The 20,384-nt window shown below is 41.9% G+C and overlaps 1 protein-coding gene across 3 annotated transcripts in view; it reads left to right on the top strand.

The window, feature by feature from the left end:
• snx19b (sorting nexin 19b) overlaps positions 1–20,384 on the top strand; it is a 193,371-nt gene that overhangs the window by 31,495 nt on the left and 141,492 nt on the right. For 2 of the 3 annotated variants that reach the window (XM_063038470.1, XM_063038471.1), the window contains exons 6-8: positions 1,838–1,931; positions 4,669–4,852; positions 15,684–15,816. In XM_063038470.1, the coding sequence (XP_062894540.1) occupies positions 1,838–1,931; positions 4,669–4,852; positions 15,684–15,816 (411 nt within the window). Of the gene's footprint in view, positions 1–1,837; positions 1,932–4,668; positions 4,853–5,892; positions 6,108–15,683; positions 15,817–20,384 lie in introns of those variants that run through there. The other variant, XM_063038473.1, reaches the window with a different exon arrangement.

The raw sequence follows: 20,384 nt of genomic DNA, 5'->3' as shown, positions 1-20,384 counted from the left end.
GGTGAAAAGAAAAATCCCTTCTCCTTCCCTCTTCTTCTTTTCCCTACTCTGGCCTCTTGTCTCTGCTCAGCTGTCTTTCACTCCCCCCCCCCCCCCCCCGGTGCCCCTCCTTCCCTTTCTCCTGTGATCCACTCTTCTCTCCTACAAGATTCCTTCTTCTCCAGCCCTATACCCACCTTGCTTCACCTACCATCTCCTAGCTAGTCCTTCTTCCCCTCCCCCACCTTTTTATCCTGGTGCTTTTCCTTTTCTTTCCTGTTCTGAAGAAGGGTCACAGCCCGAAACATTGACTCTTTATTCTTCTCCATAGATGCTGCCCGAGTTCCTCTGGCTTTTTTGTGTGTGTTACTCTGGATTTTCAGCATCTGCAGAATCTCTTGTGTTTATGACTGCCGGCTTTTCACTTCACCCCCTCCTCCCCCACCCACCTACCTTCCCCTTCACTTGGCTTCATCTATCAACTCCCAGTTTGTACTCCTTCCCTTCCCCCCACCTTATTCTGGCTTCTACCCCGTTTCTTTCCAGGCCTGGGAAGGGTCTCAACCTGAAACATCAACTCTTTATTCCTCTCCACAGATGCTGCCTGACCTGCTGACTTCTTCCAGCATTTTATGTGTGTTAATTTGGATTACTAATATCTGCAGAATCCTTTGTGTTTAAGAAATTGTAGCTTATAATTTTTTTCATGTATGTTTGAAAGTATAAAAATATGTTTTTGACATCTCAATTTCTAAAGATCGGGATAAAGATTAGCTTTATTTGTCACATGTACATCAAAACATACAGTCAAATGCATTATTTTGCATCCAAGGATTGTGCTGGGGACGGCCTGTAAGTGTCGTCATGTTTGTGGCACCAACATAGCATGTCCACAACTCACTAATCCTGAATGTATGTCTTTGGAATGTGGGAGGAAACTGGAGCACCCAGGGGAAACCAGAAACAAATTTAATGTCACTGACATCTGTTGAGAAGTTTGTTGTATTGTGGTAGAAATACAGTGCAATACATAATCTATAAATTACAGTAAGAAATATATATAATTAAATAAGTAGTGCAAAAATAGTGAGGTAGTGTTTGTGGGTTGGTTTATTGTCCATTCAGAGATCAGATGATGAGGGAAGAAGCTGTTCCTAAAGTGCTAAGTGTGGGTTTTCACGCTCCCACATCTCCTCCTTGATGGTAGCAATGAGAAGAGGGCATGTCCTGGGTAATTGGAATCCTTCATGGTGCATGCCTTTTTGATGCATTGACTTTTGAAGATGTCCTCGTTGTTTGGGAGGCTAGTTCTCATGATGGAGGTGGCTGGAGTTAGCGGTCACAGGGAGAACATACAAACTCTTTCCAGTCAGCGGTGGGGATCGAACCTGGTTGATGATCACTTAAATGCGTTTGCACTAACTGCTATGCTACCATTCTGTGTTAGTAATTTCTGTATTGATTTTGTGCGCATGTTCCAATCTTAGTGCTCTGTAAAATTATTATTAGTTTTGAATTGTCTACGGAGGGAAATGGATTGATGATCCTTTGGGTCAGGATTCTTCATCTGGGTGGGGTATCAACCTGAAATGTTGACATGAAGCTGCCTGACATACTGAGTTCCTTCAGCACTTTGTGCCTTGCTCCATGTTCCACTTTTTGTAGTCTTTTGTGCCAGTGGTTTTTACATCGGTTAAATGTGAGTTTTCTCTTAAAGTCCAACTCAATCTCAGGGTGAACACCAGGCAGCCCTTAGAACTGAAGGCTGCTGTCGACACATGTTGGAAAGGGAACGTACAGGCCACACATATTGATGCTTTGCTTCCCACTGAAGTACGCTGGCTTTATTTTTTTCCAGATCTCGCCTAAGGTTTGCCTCCAGTAAGATTGCTCCAGCACTAAACGTTGGAGACATTCAAGCCAAAGTCACATACTGCTACAATGAAAATGCTGTAAGTCTCCAATTATCTTGCTTTATTCCTGCAATAAAAGCCAAACATTGAAAGTCGTTCATTATCGCCATGTGTGGTCAATGTAAGAACTAATTAGCAAGACCTTTCTGACATTGATTTTTATCTCCCAATAATGTTCTCTTCGGTATTCTGAGTATACTTCAAACATATGATGTATCTAAAAGAAGACTATAAAATATTGGAGCAGAATTAGGCCATTTGGCCCATCAAGTCTGCTCCTCCATTTCATTACAGCTGATCCATTTTCCCTCTTAACCCCTATTCTCCTGCCTTCTCCCCATAACCTATCATGCCCTGACTAATCAAGATCCTATCAAACTCCACCTTAAATACACCCAATGACGTGGCCTCCACACAAATTCCACAGTTCAGCACCCTCTGGCTAAAGAATCTCCATTCTAAATGGATGTCCCTCTATTCTAAGGCTGTGCCCTCTGTCCTTGACTCCCCTACTACATCCTCTCCACATCCACTTTATCTAGGCCTCTGAACATTTGATAGGTTTCAATGAGATCCCTTCTCATTCTTCTGAATTCCAGTGAGTACAGGCCCAGAGACACCAAACGCTCTTCATACCATAACCCTTTCAATCCTGGAATCATTCTCGTAAACTTCTACTGAACCCTCTCCAAAAACTGCTCACAATATTCATAAGTGAGGCCTCACCAGTGCCTTATAAAGCCTCAGAATTACATCCTTGCTTTTATATTCTAGTCCTCTTGAAATTAATGCTAACCTTCCTCACCACTGATTCAAACTTCAAGGTAACCTTTCGGGAATCCTGCATGAGGAGTTCAAAGTCCCTTTGCACCTCGGACTTTTGAATATTCTGCCCATTTAGAAAATAGTCTACACTTTTGTTCCTTCTACCAAAGTGCATGACCATATGCTCCCTATTATTGTTTTCTGTCTGCTACTTCTTTGCCCATTCTCCTAATCTGTCTATAAGTCCCCCTGCACCCTCCCTGTTTCCTCAGTACTACCTGCCCTTCCACCTGTCTTTGTATCATCTGCAAACTTGACCACAAAACTATCAATTCCATTATCCAAATCATTGGCATATAATATCAGAGGAAGCGGTCTGAACACTGACCCCCGCAGGACACCACTAGTCACTGGCAGCCAATCAGAAAAGACTCCCTTTCTTCCCACTGTTGTCTCCTGCCAATCAGTCAATACTCTATCCATGCTCGTATCATTCCTGTAATACCACGGACTCTTAGCTTGTTAAGACAGCACCGAAATTGAACTCTGAACCCTGACTCCCTAAACTGTAGTAGCATTTTAGTAAACTCTTTGCTACAATGGCGCTCTTGTTTCAGTGTAGTGTGTAAAATGGGGCTCTGAGTTTAAAAGGAGTGCAATATATGGCACCACGATGTTTTTAAAGGGAGTGTGAGAAATGTGTGCCCAGTGAGTTTAAAGGGAGTACGTGAAATCAAAGATCAACTTAATTCACCCTAGGAGAGTTCTAGTTTTTAACTGCTATCTTGTGAATATGTAGCTCGTAATTTCACGTCTTAATGGACTAGTTATAATGTTGTTTTCTTTTTGTATGGTGAGTTTGTGGAAATATAATAAAGCAGCTTGTTAGTATTTTTAAAAAATTGATTTCTGTATTTTAACACAGATGGCATTACAAATTTTTCAAAAGAAATAAATTAATTTGGGAGGGGAAATATTCAGCAAAATTATGTAGAACTGTCATATCTAATATTTTGCAATGATACTACAGAGAGTGTGCAGAGGAGATTTACAAGGATGTTGCCTGGATTGGGGAGCATGCCTTATGAGAATAGGTTTAGTGAACTCGGCCTTTTCTCCTTGGAGCGATGGAGGATGAGAGGTGAACTGACAGAGGTGTATAAGATGATGAGAGGCATTGATTATGTGGCTAGCCAGAGGCTTTTTCCCCAGGGCTGAAATGGCTAACATGAAGAGGCATAGTTTTAAGGTGCTCGGAAGTAGGTACGGGGGTGATATCAGGGGTATGTTTTTCACACAGAGAGTGGTGGGTGCGTGGATGCACTTTTAGTAATGGTGGTAAAGGCGTATACAGTAGTGTCTTTTAAGAGACCCTTAGATAGGTACACGGAACTTAGAAAAATAGAGGGCTATGCAATAGGGTAATTCTAGGCAGTTTCTAGAGCAGGTTACTTGGACGGCACAACATTGTGGATCGAGGAGTCTGTAATGTGTTATAGATTTTTATGTTCTATGTACATCACATACAGTGCCTTGAAAAGGTATTCAGCCCTCACATCTGTTTTCACATTTTGCTGTCTCATTTTCTAAATTTAAAATATATTGAAATAGGACTTTTTGAGCTAATCTACAATATTGTTCATCATGTCAAATCAAAAGAAAAATTCCAAAACCTGTCAATAATTTACTAAAAATTAAAAACCAAAATTTAGGTTGTAAAAGTATTCATCTTTATAATTATACGCTAACTTTCCTCAAATGCAACCTACTGTATTGCCTTACCAACTCACCTAATTTCTGGATGTAGAAAATTGGAGAATCACCTCCTTTCAATGCATTTATAAGAATAAATACTGCACCCCCCCCGCCCCCCCCCCCAGTAAGGTCCAGCACTATGGGAGATTTTCAACTGACCAAACCAAATCTTGCTCCATCTTGTGCAAAGCTAATAAAGACATATCCAAAAAGGCTACTTGATCTTGTTACGAAGTAACTGTTTGTTTTTATTCAGTTATCAGAAGGCCTTTCCATAGCAGCCATGGAGGACTTTATCTCTGAACAAGAAAAGCTGCTGGGAAGAACACAACAGAACTTGAAGGGAAGGGCGACAAAAAGTGATGCAGCTAAAGAATATGGTTCCTTGGACAAGAGACTGCAAAGCAGTGAGCCATCTTCCAACCAGTACCTAAGTTCTGGTAAGCATTTGACTCTGACTACTCACTTGGTGTTGCTTTGTATTTACTCAACAACAATTGTTATATCACACCTTTAAAATAGCAAACCATCCAAAGACAATTCCAACAAGCATGTGAAACTGAGATACAAAAACAAATGCAAGGGATTTCAGAGATTCCAGAAATGCAAAGCAACACACACAAAATGCAGGAGGAACACGGTAGGCCAGGCAGCATTTACGGAAAAGGATAAATAGTCGACGTTTTGGTACGAGACCCTTCATCATGCCCAAAACATTGAATCTTTATTCCTTTCCATCGATGCTGCCTGGCCTGCTGTGTTCCTCCAGCATTTTGTGTGTATTACTCTGGATTATACATAAATAAATGTTAGTCTGGATGATCAAAAGCTAGACCCAAGAGATGGGCTTTAGGAAGCAAACAACAGGAATTCTGCAGATGCTGGAAATTCAAGCAACACACACCAAAGTTGCTGGTGAACTAATTAGTCCTGACGAAGGGTCTCGGCCTGAAACGTTGACTGCGCCTCTTCCTATACATGCTGCTTGGCCTGCTGCGTTCACCAGCAACTTTGATGTGTGTGGCTTTAGGAAGCATCTTTTTTGCACCGCGGACTGGTTTAATATTGAGAAATTGACAGTATTCTTGTGGGGGGGGGGTGTTCAAGTTCAACAGTGTGTGACAGGGAATGAGGAAAGGAGCAGCTGACTCGTATCGTTTCATATCGTTTCCTCGCGGCCCGGTAGCACATGCTTTGCAGCCCGGTGGTTGGGGACCACTGACGTAGAGGGCCAAAGGGCCAGCTTCTGTGCTGTACTACGAGTCTATTGATATGTTCTGTCCAGAGATCCAGCTCTGCACTCACCAACACACAAACCATTAAAATTAATTGGGGAAAGGATAGTGTCCCATTGTGGGTATGTCTTCCAGAAGTCTGAGTGTTTCTAGTTTTTGAGAATATGTGACAGCTTATTAATAAGGAAAACATTGTGTGTTAATATTTCTTGATCATTCTTAACAGTCTCTTTTGTTTGCTACAGGAAATGCCAACACATTCTTTCTCCTCCAGCTGCATTATTGAGAAGGATTTTGGTTTTATTTCTACATATCCTCCACATGGTCTATAACTGACTGTTACAAAGCAGTCTTTGACTCATTGTATTGGAGCTGTATAGTGCAGAAACAGACCCTTCAGCTCACCAACTCCAAGTTGACATCTTTTTGCCCATTTACATTAATCCAGTTTGCCTGCATTCAATCTGTATGCGGACATCAGTGTTTCCATACCAGGCTGTGATGCAACCAGTTAGGATGCTCTCCACTGTGCATCTATAGAGGTGTGTCAAAGTTTTACTGGCATGCTGAATCTATGCAAACTTGCAAGAAAGTAGATGTGCTGTCATGCTTTCTTTGTGATGGCACTGGTGTGCTGGTTTAGTTGACATTATGGTGCATTGCACAGGATATGTTGTGCTCATTAAGCTGTCAACTTCAAAATGAAATTTTAACCCTCTGTTGTACATTGATGTTGAAGATCTTTGGGAACTGTTTCAAAGAAGGGCAAGGAGGTATCTTGTGTACCTAGCTCTTTTATTAATGCAGTACACACAAAATGTTAGAGCAGCTCATCAGCTCAGGCAGCATCTGTGAAGATGAATAAACAGTTGACATTTCATGCCGAATCCTTGATCAAGACCTGATGTAAGGGTCTTGGTTCGAAACATTGACTGTTTATTCATTTCCATAGGTGCTGCCTGACCCATTGAGTTCCTCCAGTATTTGTGTGTGCTGCATTAATAGGTACATGGATTTCTAGCATTATGCTAGGAAGAAGCCATGCTCTCTTCTCATTGCTGAAATCAGGAACGAGGTACGGGAGACTCAGGACTCACACCATAAGGTTCAGGAACAGTTATCACCCCTCAACCATCAGGAATGAGGTACAGGAGCCTCAGGACCCACATCACCAGGTTCAGGAACAGTTATTACCCCTCAACCATCAGGAAGGAGGTACAGGAGCCTCAGGACTCACACCACCAGGTTCAGGAACAGTTATTACCCCTCAGCCATCAGGAAGGAGGTACAGGAGCCTCAGGACTCACACCACCAGGTTCAGGAACAGTTATTACCCCTCAACCATCAGGAAGGAGGTACAGGAGCCTCAGGACCCGCACCACCAGGTTCAGGAACAGTTATTACCCCTCAACCATCAGGATGGAGGTACAGGAGTCTCAGGACCCACAAAACCAGGTTCAGGAACAGTTATTCCCCCTCAACCATCCGGAAGGAGGTACAGGAGCCTCAGGACTCACACCACCAGGTTCAGGAACAGTTATTACCCGTCAACCATCAGGAAGGAGGTCCAGGAGCTTCAGGACCCACACCACCAGGTTCAGGAACAGTTATTACCACTCAACCATCAGGAAGGAGGTCCAGGAGCTTCAGGACCCACACCACCAGGTTCAGGAACAGTTATTACCCCTCAACCATCAGGAAGGAGGTACAGGAGCCTCAGGACTCACACCACCAGGTTCAGGAACAGTTATTACCCCTCAGCCATCAGGAAGGAGGTACAGGAGCCTCAGGACCCACACCACCAGGTTCAGGAACAGTTATTACCCCTCAACCATCAGGCTGTTGAACCAAAGGGGATATCTTCACTGACCTTCTCTTTCCCCATCACTGAACTGTTCCCACCACCTAAAAACTCACTTTCAAGGACTCTTCATGTCATAATCTCTATTTGTTGCTTATTTCTATCTTTCTTTTTTTTATGTATTTGTACAGTTTGTTGTCTTTTGCACACTGGTTGTCTGCCCCGTTGGTGCAGTCTTTCTCTGATTCTATTATTGTTATTGGATTTATTGAGTATTCCTACAAGAAAATGAATCTCAGGGTTGTATATGGTGACATGTATGTACTTTGATAATAAATTAACTTTGAATTTTGAACTTTGATCCACAGAATCTCGTGTTTAATTTTTATTAATGCCGCAAGTTTTCATCAATTTATCTAATGTTGGCATATTGCTATTTGTAGGAGCCAGCCTCATAGAATTGGATGTCACTGCTGGATTTGAGCTCGAAAAACACTTAATCAAAAAAAGACAAAAGTCACCCTGTAAGAGTTTAGAATTATTTTTTTGCGTTGCCTTGAGGAATACCCATAATATACTATCTCCACTAGGTGGAAGTACAGCACTGTCCTTACCAAATTCTGTGATGACACAGAATGATCTAATTAAAGAAAGCATCGTCATGAAATTTTCTCCATTGTCCAAATGTTAGTTATTATACAGGGAGTTTAATAAATATATATTTTCAAAGGTAGAGGAAGATTAATTGATCTTAATTTTTTAAAAATACTTGTAGTTTTAACACTTTTTTTTGTCTCCACTATCCAATAACTACACTCAGAGGCCACATTTATTAGGTACTTCCTGTGCCGGATAAAGTGGTCACTGAGTGTATGTTCATGGTCGTCTGCTGCTGTAGCCCATCCATTTCAAAGTTTTGTGCATTCAGAGAGGCTCTTCTGCCCACCACAGTTGTAATATGTGGCTACTTGATTTACTGTTGCCTCCCTGTCAGCTTGAACCAGTCTGGCCATTATCCTCCAGCCTCTCTAATTAAGGAGGTGTTTTTGCTCACAGAACTGTCACTCACTAGATTTTTTTTTGAACCATTCTCTGTAACTTTGGAGACTTGTGCGTGAAAACCCCTGGAGGTCGCAGCTTCTGAGATGCTCAAACCACCCTGTCTGGTAACAATCATTCCATGGTCAAAGTCAGTTAGATCACATTTCTTCCCCATTCTGATGTTTGGTCTGAACAGCAACTGAATCTCTTGACCATGCCTGCATGTTTTTATGCATTGAGTTGCTGCTACACGATTGGCTGATCAAATACTTAGTGTACCTAATAAAGTGGCCATTAAGTTTAGGTTGTTACTGCTTGTAAAAATATTCAGAGTAAAGTGTTTGGCTGACAAAATCTGCTTGAAATTTTCCCCCATCTTCATTTTTTGGTGATTCATTTGTAGAATTTATGAACCCCCTGAGAGACGTACGGAGTTCACAGATGACAGCTGTGACTTTAAAATTTATCACCAATATAAGAGGTAGCAGGAAATTGGTAATAAAAATTAATGCCGACTACACTACAGTGAATTTGTTTAATTTGTTACTAGTCAGTTTAAAACATCAATATGCTTGCATGGAAAATCCTTCAAAATGTAGTGGTTATGGTCCAGTCTATCACGGGTAAAGCCCTCCCCAGTATTGAGCACATCTGCATGAAATGCTGTTGCTGGAAAGCAGCATCCATCATCAGGGATCCTTGCCATGCTCTCCGCTTGTTGCTGCCATCAGGACTTACACCACCAGGTTCAGGAACAGTTGTCACCCCTCAACCATCAGGGTCTTGAACTAGAGAGGATAACTTCACTCAAGCAACATACATCAAAGTTGCTGGTGAACGCAGCAGGCCAAGCAGCATCTATAGGAAGAGGTGCAGTCGACGTTTCAGGCCGAGACCCTTCGTCAGGACTAACTGAAGGAAGAGTGAGTAAGGGATTTGAAAGTTGGAGGGGGGAGGGGGAGATCCAAAATGATAGGAGAAGACAGGAGGGGGAGGGATAGAGCCGAGAGCTGGACAGGTGATTGGCAAAAGGGGATACGAGAGGATCATGGGACAGGAGGTCCGGGAAGAAAGACGGGGGTGGGGGGGTTGACCCAGAGGATGGGCAAGAGGTATATTCAGAGGGACAGAGGGAGAAAAAGGAGAGTGAGAGAAAGAATGTGTGCATAAAAATGAGTAACAGATGGGGTACGAGGGGGAGGTGGGGCCTTAGCGAAAGTTAGAGAAGTCGATCTTCATGCCATCAGGTTGGAGGCTACCCAGACGGAATATAAGGTGTTGTTCCTCCAACCTGAGTGTGGCTTCATCTTTACAGTAGAGGAGGCCGTGGATAGACATGTCAGAATGGGAATGGGATGTGGAATTAAAATGTGTGGCCACTGGGAGATCCTGCTTTCTCTGGCGGACAGAGCGTAGATGTTCAGCAAAGCGGTCTCCCAGTCTCCCTCTCATATCCCCTTTTGCCTATCACCTGTCCAGCTCTCGGCTCTATCCCTCCCCCTCCTGCCTTCTCCTAACATTTTGCATCTCCCCCTCCCCCTCCAGCTTTCGGGTCCCTTGCTCACTCTTCCTTCGGTTGGTCCTGGCGGGGGGTCTCGGCCTGGGGCGTCGACTGCGCCTCTTCCTGTGGGTGCTGCTTGGCCTGCTGCGTTCACCAGCAACTTTGATGTATGTTGCTTGAATTTCCAGCATCTGCAGAATTCCTGTTGTTTGCGTTAAAATAATTTCACTCAACTTCATTTGCCCCACAACCGATGGACTCATTAAGGACTCATTATCTGATGTTCTCAGTATTTACTGGTTGCTTGTCTGATGCTTGCTTGCTTGCTTATTTATTTATTTATTTATTTATTTATTTCTTCCTTCCTTCCTTCCTTCCTTCCTTTTTGTATTTGCACAGTTTGTTGTCTTTTGCACTCTGGTTGTCCACCCTGTTGGTGTGGTCTTTCATTGATTCTGTAATGGTTATTTAGTGAATATGCCTGAAAGAAAATGAATCTCAGGGTTGGATATGGTGACATGTATGTACTTTGATAATAAATTTATTTGAACTTTTGGATATTACCACACTGCTGCCTGAAAGCAACCAGATTATATCCTGTTGTGACTATATGTGCTTCTTGTGACCGGAGGTACTGTGTTTTGCATCTTGGCACCCGGAGGAATTATGTTTCAATTAGCTGTATATGGTTGAATGATAATTAAACTTGCTCTTTTAATCTGTTGGTTATAAATTTATTATTGGAACAATATGTTTATTATATTATCTAAAGTTAGATTTTTAAAAATTCTGTAAAAGAAACATGTTTTTTATAGTGTTTCATCATGACCTTGGGTTCCAAATGGTTTTACAATGGGCTGGATTGTATTGGATCCAATTTACCATTAGCCCATGTTACGTTGAGCCACATGCAGAGGGTTGACTGCATCTTCTGAAGAGGCTGACTGTGCTATAAGTGGTGAAGAAACCTCAGGAGGTGGATCCTTTTTACCCTGATCTCACATCGCCCTGATTGCCTTTTTGTGGCTAAGATTTTCAAAATGTTTAAAAATTCCCCCGATGGAGACATTTATAAATAGTTCAAATACAGTGAAGTAGTTAAAAAAATAAATCTTACCAAATTATAAGGTTCAAATTTTAAAATACCAGAAGTTAATTACCATGTTGGACTGAAGTAAAGAAAGACAAACCACTAACTTACATTTACTTTTTTTTGGTTAAGGTATGTGACTCAATAAAATAAGTTGGGTACATAAGAGATTCTGCAGATGCTGGAAATCCAGAGCAACACACACAAAATGCTGGAGAAACTCAACAGGTCAGGCAGCATCAAATAGTTAACGTTTCTCAGCCCAATATGTGGATAGTTTATTCCCCTCCATAGATGCTGTCCGACTTGCTAAGTTCCTCCAGAATTTTAGTTTTAAAATAAAATGGCTTGTACTGTTTATGCCAACGATCCCTGATGTAAAATAATGAGAGACTAGATGCAAAGTGTATCTGCATTTGAAGTGACCTCTGCTTTTTAAAGTCAAAGTCAATGTACATTTTATTATCAAAGTATGTATAAATCATACAACCTTGAGATTCTTTTGCTTAATGGTCAGCCACAAAACAAGAAACCTGAAAGAATGTGCAGAAACGGGGGTCAAATCAAGTCATGCAAGCAATAAAGCAAGCATCAGCATTCAGAATGAAATTGAGTCCATAAACCCAAAGCCGGGAGCAGCCAGAATGGGCCCATAGTCTCCGTCTCAGTCCATTGCACAGAGGCAAATTGCCGTGAAGCCGGAACAGACTCACAGCCTCAGCCTCAGTGCCAAGAAGGGCGGAGTAAAACGTAGTGGAGCGGAACCGGCTGGACCCTTGCCTTCGGTCCCGACACTTTGCCTTTTAAGACCATCTGGCCTGACGTTTAAATTGTCCAAGCACTGGGTTGTCCCCAAACTTGGGCGCCGCATCAAAGCTCGGTACTGCTTCCGGCCCATACTTGACCTTTCCAAATCGGCACGGTGCTTCGATGGATAAAACCTTGCTCCCAGTTTAGGTGGATGGGCTCTGAAACAGCTTCAGCTTTTCTCCACTCCGCTCTCTCCTGCTATGTCTCCGATTCTGACTCCATCTTCTCCTGCAGCACGCCTCAACCCTCAGGTCGGCCTTGCCTTCACTCGCCTCTTCATTGTTTACGGTGATTGTTTACCAAAATTTTCCATATAATAAGTGTTATTAATTGAATATTTAGTCAAATTTCTTGCTTTGCAAACCACCAGTAAGTTGTAGCGCATGAAATTGAAGATGAGCTGACCTACGCGGAGAGTGTCTACAGTGGTTCCTCATGGAACTCCTAATCAGAACTAAGTACAGTTTGGCTCAATGAATGGTTCACTTTTGAAAGATTCCACATTCAGCTCATTTATAATTAACTGGGAATTACGCTTTGAGTGACGGTGCATCAAGAAGGAATATTTGCCAGAACTGTGCTCACAAGATGACAGCTGCTTTTAAAGTTTATCAAAGTCAGAGAAAGTAGGAATTTGGTAACAAGAAGCCACTTTATAGCCTGCTGTATCCGTCTGTGATTTTTAAATATCTGTTTAATATTCTATCTGAAAGCTCCAGTAAGAATCAGCGGAGAGCATGTGCTCAAAGTTCAAAGTACTTGTATGTCACCGTATACTACCCTGAAATTCATTTTCTTGCAAGCATTCACACTAATTGGATGGCAGGGTGGAGATCGGTTTTTACCAAAGGAAGTGTAAGATTCTCCTTTGCTCCACTAGTGTGCAGGTCACCCTTGTAAGGTGTGACCCATTGGGTGGCTAAGCAGGTGGTACATGAAGTCGTATGAGCAACTGGTACAAATCAAAAGTCCTGGTTATGTGGCCACTGATACCTGGCAGATGATCTCTGAAGAGTATTGATAATGGCTGTGGTCACCCATCTTGTAAAGACAGTGCCCAGAAGAAGGCAATGGCAAACCACTTCCGGAAAGAAAGAGAAAAAAAAAATTGCCAATTAACAATCATACTCAAGGAAAGATGATTGCCTACGTTAACGAACAAACAATTCACACTTAATAGAAATAAACACTGTAGAATCAATGAAAAATTCCACAAAATAAAGACAGACAATGTGCAAATACACATAAGAAAAAATCAAAATAATAAAAAATAAGTAATAAATATTGCGTACCTAAGTTGTAATGACCTTGAAAGTGAATTTATAGGTTGTTGAATCAGTTCAATGTTAAGTTGAGTGAGGTTATCTGCTCTGGTGTAGGAGTCTGGTTGAGGTGTAATAGCTGTTCCTGAACCTGGGGCTCCTCTACCAGTATCGAAGAGACCTTCAAAAGGTGATGCCTTAAAAAGGTGACATCCGTCATGTAGGATCCCCATCACCCAGGACATGCTCTCTTCTCATTGCTACCATCCAGGAGGAGGTACAAGAGCCTGAAGACACATACTTAATGATTCAGGAACAGCTTCTTCCTCTCCACCTTCAGATTTCTGAATGGACAGTGAATTCAAGAACACTACTTGACCATTTTTTTTCTTTCTCTTTTTATGCTACTTATTTATTTTTGTATATACTTTTTATTGTAATTTATACATTTTCATTATTATGTTTTGCAATGTACTGCTGTTTGGGGGGGGGGGGAAACACATTTCATGACATATGCTGGTGATACTAAAGGCGATTTTGACTCTAACTCCTGATGGCAGCAGCGAGAAGAGAGCATTGTGCCCTGTCCCACACAGGGATTTGACCCACACACTTCTTAATTAGAAGCAAGAACAGTTTAACTTGACCACTCTACAAAGTAACCTGACATGAAAGAAATTCTGATACAGACACTTGACACTTTACACTTTCATAACTTCAATAAATCCCATTCTGGACAAGGACCGTAAAATACATTCCAAGTGCACCTCTATGACTGTTGCTGCATTTTTACAATTTCCTTTTTTTATGAATCTTTTTATTGATTTTGAGAAAACATATATACAGATAAGGGGAGAATTATCTCAAATATATATCAGCAACAATATAAACAAAATATAAAATAGATATTATCATAATCATACATAGTAATAAGAAAATATGCAATATATAATAAAAAAAAGGACAGCTAATTCTCCTCTTATCAATTCATAAGGACATTTTTACAATTTCCATTGGTTTCGGGTGAGCCAGCTGATCCTTTAACTCACAAGAAGCATAAAGCTAATCAAAGTTTTGTATTCCCGTTTTCTTTTAATCATTTTCTGTTTATTCATGCTAAACCCAACTGGGCATCTACTAGAGCATGAGTTTGTTTGAAAGTCATAAATTAGGAAAGGTCTGTCAATAACTTTGTTTCTAAAATATTCCTTTTTTGATCCTCTATTCTTTCTGTGCTGTGAGTTCCTCATGATGTTTTTGGCAAATCAATTCCTAACTTTGGAATATATTGGTTATTTGTGCCTATATTACACAATAACTTTGCATTACATCCTTCGTAAGTAAATTCAGTATTTTATTAGATTAGATTAACTTTATTTGTCACATGTACATTGAAACATACAGTGAACAGTATCGCCCTGTGCCAAGGACCAACAAAGTTCAAGAATTGAGCTAGAGAAAGTTCTCGAGTAACTTTTCGCTATGTCTTATAACGAACAATATTTGACTCTGAGTGGATCAATCATATGCGCATTCATTTTACTTGCTGCAAGGGAAGACAAGCACCACATGAGCTGGTGATAGCTTCAGGAAAACAGACAGCATAGTCACTCCTTTATACTCAAGTGAATGCTACTTTGCATCAGTTCAAGGTCAGGGTGCATTCCATTTGCCTGCTTAATCAGTGTACTTGGCATTCTTCTAGAAACACATCTGCTTGTCTTTACAGTTTGTCATATACTCAAGGTCAATCTGCATCATGTTGCACGAACACCATTAGCAAAGCACTCTGGTGCGATCCACGTTCCATTTTGTTACTGACAAAAATGCAGTTCTTTACTAGATAGATCGATACTTTATTGATCCCAAAGGAAATTACAGTGTCACAGTAGCATTACAAATGCTGTATACAATTATTAGAAGAGAAGTAAGAAAGAATAAAAAATAAGTTACCTCAAACAGTCTAACAGGAGAGGGTCATCACTTTCCTGGCTATAGGTTGACTCATTATAGAGTCTAATGGCCAAGGGTAAGAATACCTCTTAGAGCTCTTTGGAGTATGTTTCCACACAGTCCACAGGCGTCACCATGCTTCCAGAGCCAACTTAGCATGCCTGCATCTCACTAATCCTAATGTGGGAGGAAACCCACGTGGTCACAGGGAGAATGTATAAACCCCTTACAGGGTGGGAATTGAACTACGATCAGTAATCACTGGTGTTGTAAAGTATTGTGCTAACTACTACGCTACCATGCCACCCTGCAAACAGACCTCAAAATTACTAAAGCAGAAATTTAAAAAACTGAAGATGCTGGAGTCTGGAACAACAAGCAATCTGCAGGAAGAACTCTCAATGCTGTTCAACTCCTGAGTTCCTCCAGTAGGTTGTTTGTTGCTACAAAATTATTAAATGTGCTTATTATAAATAGGCTATGAAATACTTCCTGAGGCTCACGTTATAATGAAAAATCTTTGAATTTTGATTTTCTTAAATTGAAGATGGTGCTTGTTTCTATTTCCATTATGACAGAGGGGTCTGAAACAGTCTTGGCAGATGTTGCACTTGATCTTGTCTGCTTGTTGATGAAGGACCACTGGAACTGGCTGTGTACTGAGAACATGCAGAAGCTCATCCGGCTGCTGTGTGGGACCCTGATAGAAAGGTTAGTGAACCAGTTCATAGCTGAAATACAAACTCAGGAGATTCTGCAGATTCTGTAAATCAACTAGGACAATGCAAGAAATGAATAGCATTTTATGCAAATGTAAAGCATTTGTGTCTAAGGGGAGAGGCAAAGACTCAACCATGCTTAAAATCTTTGTCTATACAGTGAAATATGCATATTGCTGAATACAGGGTTTAATATTTTATGACTAACTTTATGTCAAACTCTTCCATAATTCATGAATCAGAAAAATTACCAAAGCAACACACCCAAAATGCTGGAGGTGTTCAGCAAGTTGGGCAGCATCTGTGGAGATTGGCTGAGACGAGACCCTTCATCAGGAATGGAAAGCAAGGGCATAGATTCCACAATGAGAAGGTGGAGGGAAGGGGAAGGAGTACAACCTGGCAGTTGATAGGTGAGACCAGCTGAGGGAGAAGGTGGGTGGGGAGCAGAGCTCTGTGGGTGGCGATGGTAACATACAGGTCTGACACCAGCTCTTGTATCACAGGGTCAGGATGTAAAGCTGAGAGCTGCTCAAGCAAAAGCAACATTGGTCTCATTGCTACAAAGATGTAAGAAGCTGATAAGTGGAAGAGGCAAAAGGCTGAAGAAGAGGAATCTAATAGGAGAGGGCAGTAGACCATGGGAGAAAGGGAAGGAGGAGGGGTGCCAGAGGGCGGTGATAGGCAGGTGAGGAGAAGAGAAGGGGAGCCAGAATGGGGAATGGAAAAAGAGAGGAGGAGGAGGAGGAGAAATTGCCAGAAGTTAGAGAACTCGATGTTCATGCCGTCAGGTTGGAGGCTACTGGGATGGAATATGAGGTGTTGCTCCTCCAACTCGAGTGTGGCCTCATCGTGGCAGTATAGGAGGCTACGTTTGCTCACTAGGAAATGCTGCCTATTGCAGATGGAGCAAAGGTGCTCAACAAAGCAGTCCCTCCATCTGCATTGGGTCTCATTGACATAGAAGCGACTGCACCAAGAAGATCAAATACAGAAGATGACCCTTGCCGGTGAAGTGTTGCCTCACCTAGAAGGACTGATGCACAAAATATAGTTGTTTATGATGCTGTGAAGCACAGTTTTGAAAGATTTAGTTTATGACGTATGTTGTATTTATATCTGAAGTTCCATGCCATCTCCTGTTGACCTGATGTTAAATAAATCAAGACTTGCCTCAGTAACTCGCAAGGAAAATGGTTTGACAATTATGCACCAAAAAGACTAGTGATTAAGGAAACCAGACAATGGGACTTTTTAAAAGAATTCTTGAACAAAAATGGTGATGAATGGAGTGACAAAACAAATGAAACTCATGAATCTCCCTCTTATCTGAATATCGATTTCTCCAACTTCTGGTAATTTTTCATCCTGCCTTCTCTTTTTCTCCATTCTTCATTCTGACTCCCCTTTTCCTCCTCCTCTTCTCACCTGCCTATCACCTCACCCTGGTGCCCCACCTCCTACCCTCCCTCCCAAGGCCAACTCTCCTGTCCTATCACATTCCTTCCTCTTCAGGCCTTTTCCACCTATCACCTGCCAGCTTCTCACTTCAACCCATCCACCTTCCCCCACATCTGGTTTCACCTATCATCTGCTCCTCTCCTCCTTATTCTTACATCTTACCCCTTCCTTTCCAGTCCTGATGAAGGGTCTCGGGTCTGTTTATCCTCTCCGTTGAAGCTGTCTGACCTGCTGAGCTCCTCCAGTATTGTGTGTGTGTTGCTCTGGATTTCCAACATCTGCAGAATCTCGTGTCTCTCATATTAGAATATTTTCTCAGTGTATTAACTAAATATGAGATTTAGTAATTTTGCAAAAGATAATTTAAACTGAATAAATATAGCAGTCCCAAAATTGGCAGTGATTGTTATTTGGTCCAGATAATTGTGTTGCAAATATTGAAACACCAATAAACATTGAGAACAGAGTGAGGGTGGATGCTGCCTTTCAACTATATTTTAATAAAGATGCAAATATAAATAATAAGTGGAAGTGCTTTTGGAGAGAGAAGGCATTGAGACAGAGGTGAGTACATTTTTTCTTCAAGCAGGAAGCTCAAATACAATCAAAGTATCAGAAAAAAAGTTTGTTTATAAAATGTATGCATTTATTTTTGTGATGTTTAATTCAAAACCACAAAGAAGCAAAGTTTTTTTTCCCCTTGCTAACCAAGGTGTCTCCTTTAATTGACTTTGTCTTTAGAAATGGTAATTTGATAAAGTGCTTTAATACAGTAACTGTGTCCTGGGAAGTGCAAAGTTTATTGAAAAATAATTTGTTATAATTTATCTTGTATAAATACTACTACTAATCTGTCATAATTTATCTTGTATATATGCTACTACTAAACAATTATTCAGTCACACAAGTGAGTTACTGAGAGTACTTGAGAACCTGAACTGAAGCAATTCTTTAATTTGAGTATTTGATTTTAATTCATATGGGTGGACTTTTTACGAAAAGTATGTTGCAGTGTTTCACCCTTACACAAAGTCCTCTACATGAAGTGAATGTGTAAGCACTGGAATATTGTGTTCAATTATGGTCACCTCGCTACAGGAAGGATGTGGAAGCTTTGAGTGCAGAGGAGATTTACCAGGCTGCTGCTTGGATTAGAGAGATGTCTTATGAGGATGGGTTGAGAGAGCTAAGGCTTTTCTCTTTGGAGCGAAAGAACATGAGAAGTGACTTGATAGAGGTGTACAGATTGAAAAGGTCAGGCTGCTGGAACTGGAGGTGAGCTAAGGGCCGGTTCTGCTCGCTGCTCTGCGCTGAACTGGGACTGTGGCCTACTCCGGCTGCAGTGACGCCTGGCTTCGCGTCTGTGGCCCTGTGATGTTTACTCAGCTTTGTGTTCCAACTGCAGCATAGTTTTAAGCTGATTTGAGGAAAGTATTGGGGGTGGGGGAGTCAGAGGTAAGTTTGTTTTTACACTATGCAGCTGGGGGTAGTGTGGAGGCGGATGCACTGGGGAGACAAGAGACTCTTGGATAGGCACACGGATGAAAGAAAAATGGTAGACTATGTTGGAGGGAAGTGTTAGATTGATCTTAAAAAGGCCAGTACAACATTGTGGAGTGAAGGGCCTGTAATGTATTGTACTGTTCTATGTTCACTGTACAAGGCTGGCTGATCAAAGTGTGATTAGACAAGAAAAATGCAGAAAAGGTGTCGAACCCCTAACTATTTTGTGTAAAGCCCAGTGGTGTATGCCGGCTGATTGTATGAGGGAAACTTGGCTGCTGTTAAGGTCAGAGATTGGATCCAGCTTTTGTAATCCACACTGTGGTGCAGAAATGTTAATGTGAATATTAATGGGATATTATTGCACTGAGGTGTAAAATAAATCTCTTAATATTGGTTCCATATATTGAATAAGTGCTTTACTGAAGAATGATTTTGAAACATCTGGTATGAATCCGTTTAATTTAATAGAAATGTTAATTCGTTCTGGATTCTATAGTTTAAACCTTGGGATTTAATTTCCATGTTTAATTTTCCTTTTCTCTTGTGACAGATTGTTTAGAGCTGGGAATTGTTGACTAGAAATTCAATAGCATAATGGTGGATTTCAGGGCATTATCCAAGTGAAAATGATATCTTTCCTTCAAAGTCAAATGCTATAACGGCCATTTCTGAGTCACTTTGCATTGCTTTAGAAATTTGACCAGGTGCTTCCTGGCGTCAATCACCCTCCCACCCCAAACACTATTTCCATATCAGGGCCGTAACAGAATCAGAATCAGACTCAGGCTCTTTGTGGTTGTGGGATCTGCTCCCAGGGGCTCATGACTGGCCGCTTTTTGAGATCCCATAGGAGTGGCCTAGAAGACGAGTGCCCCTTCGGGGTTCTGAGATTTCGCAGCCCTGTGAAATGGCTGGTTCTATGCCTGTACAGCTGACTGAAGCGTCACGGGAGAAAACGGAACATCAGGGGCAGCCGATCAGCTGTTGGAGGCTGTGTACTCAGTGAATCGCCTTAGTCCTCTCTCTCTCCCCCTCTCTCTCTCCCCCTCTCTCCCCCTCTCTCTCCCCCTCTCTCCCCCCTCTCTCCCCCTCTCTCCCCCCTCTCTCCCCCCTCTCTCTCCCCCTCTCTCTCCCCCTCTTTTCCCCCCTCCCCTCCCCCTCCCCCTCCCCCTCCCTCTCCCCCTCCCTCTCCCCCCTCTCCCCCCTCCCCCCTCTCCCCCCTCTCTCTCATTGCTGATTCTCGGGTTAGAGAACTTGGTGGGGGAGGGGATAAAAAGGTGGCGCAACAGACTTTATCATTATAAATCAGCAAGTTGTTTTGTTATGTCTTCCCTCTCACTGTGAAAGGGGGACACCTTTTTCCCTTTATTACGGAGAGAGAGAAAGCCTGTGGTATATCAGATTGTCGGGTGAATGATTAGTTTTTGTTGGACTGCAGACAGTGGTCTCTCTTGGGGGCTTTGGTGGGTGGAAGGTGCTGATGCTTTTTTGGGGAAGTGGGTGTGGGAGGATCGCTGTTTTGTGCTGCTTGTGTGTGTGGAAGGTTTTTACCGTCACACATTCTTTGGGGCACTCTTCTGTTTTCATGGATGT

This window comes from Mobula hypostoma, chromosome X2 (assembly GCF_963921235.1).
Source record: "Mobula hypostoma chromosome X2, sMobHyp1.1, whole genome shotgun sequence".
Lineage (NCBI taxonomy): Eukaryota > Metazoa > Chordata > Chondrichthyes > Myliobatiformes > Myliobatidae > Mobula > Mobula hypostoma.
This window is presented reverse-complemented; position numbering and strand designations above follow the sequence as displayed.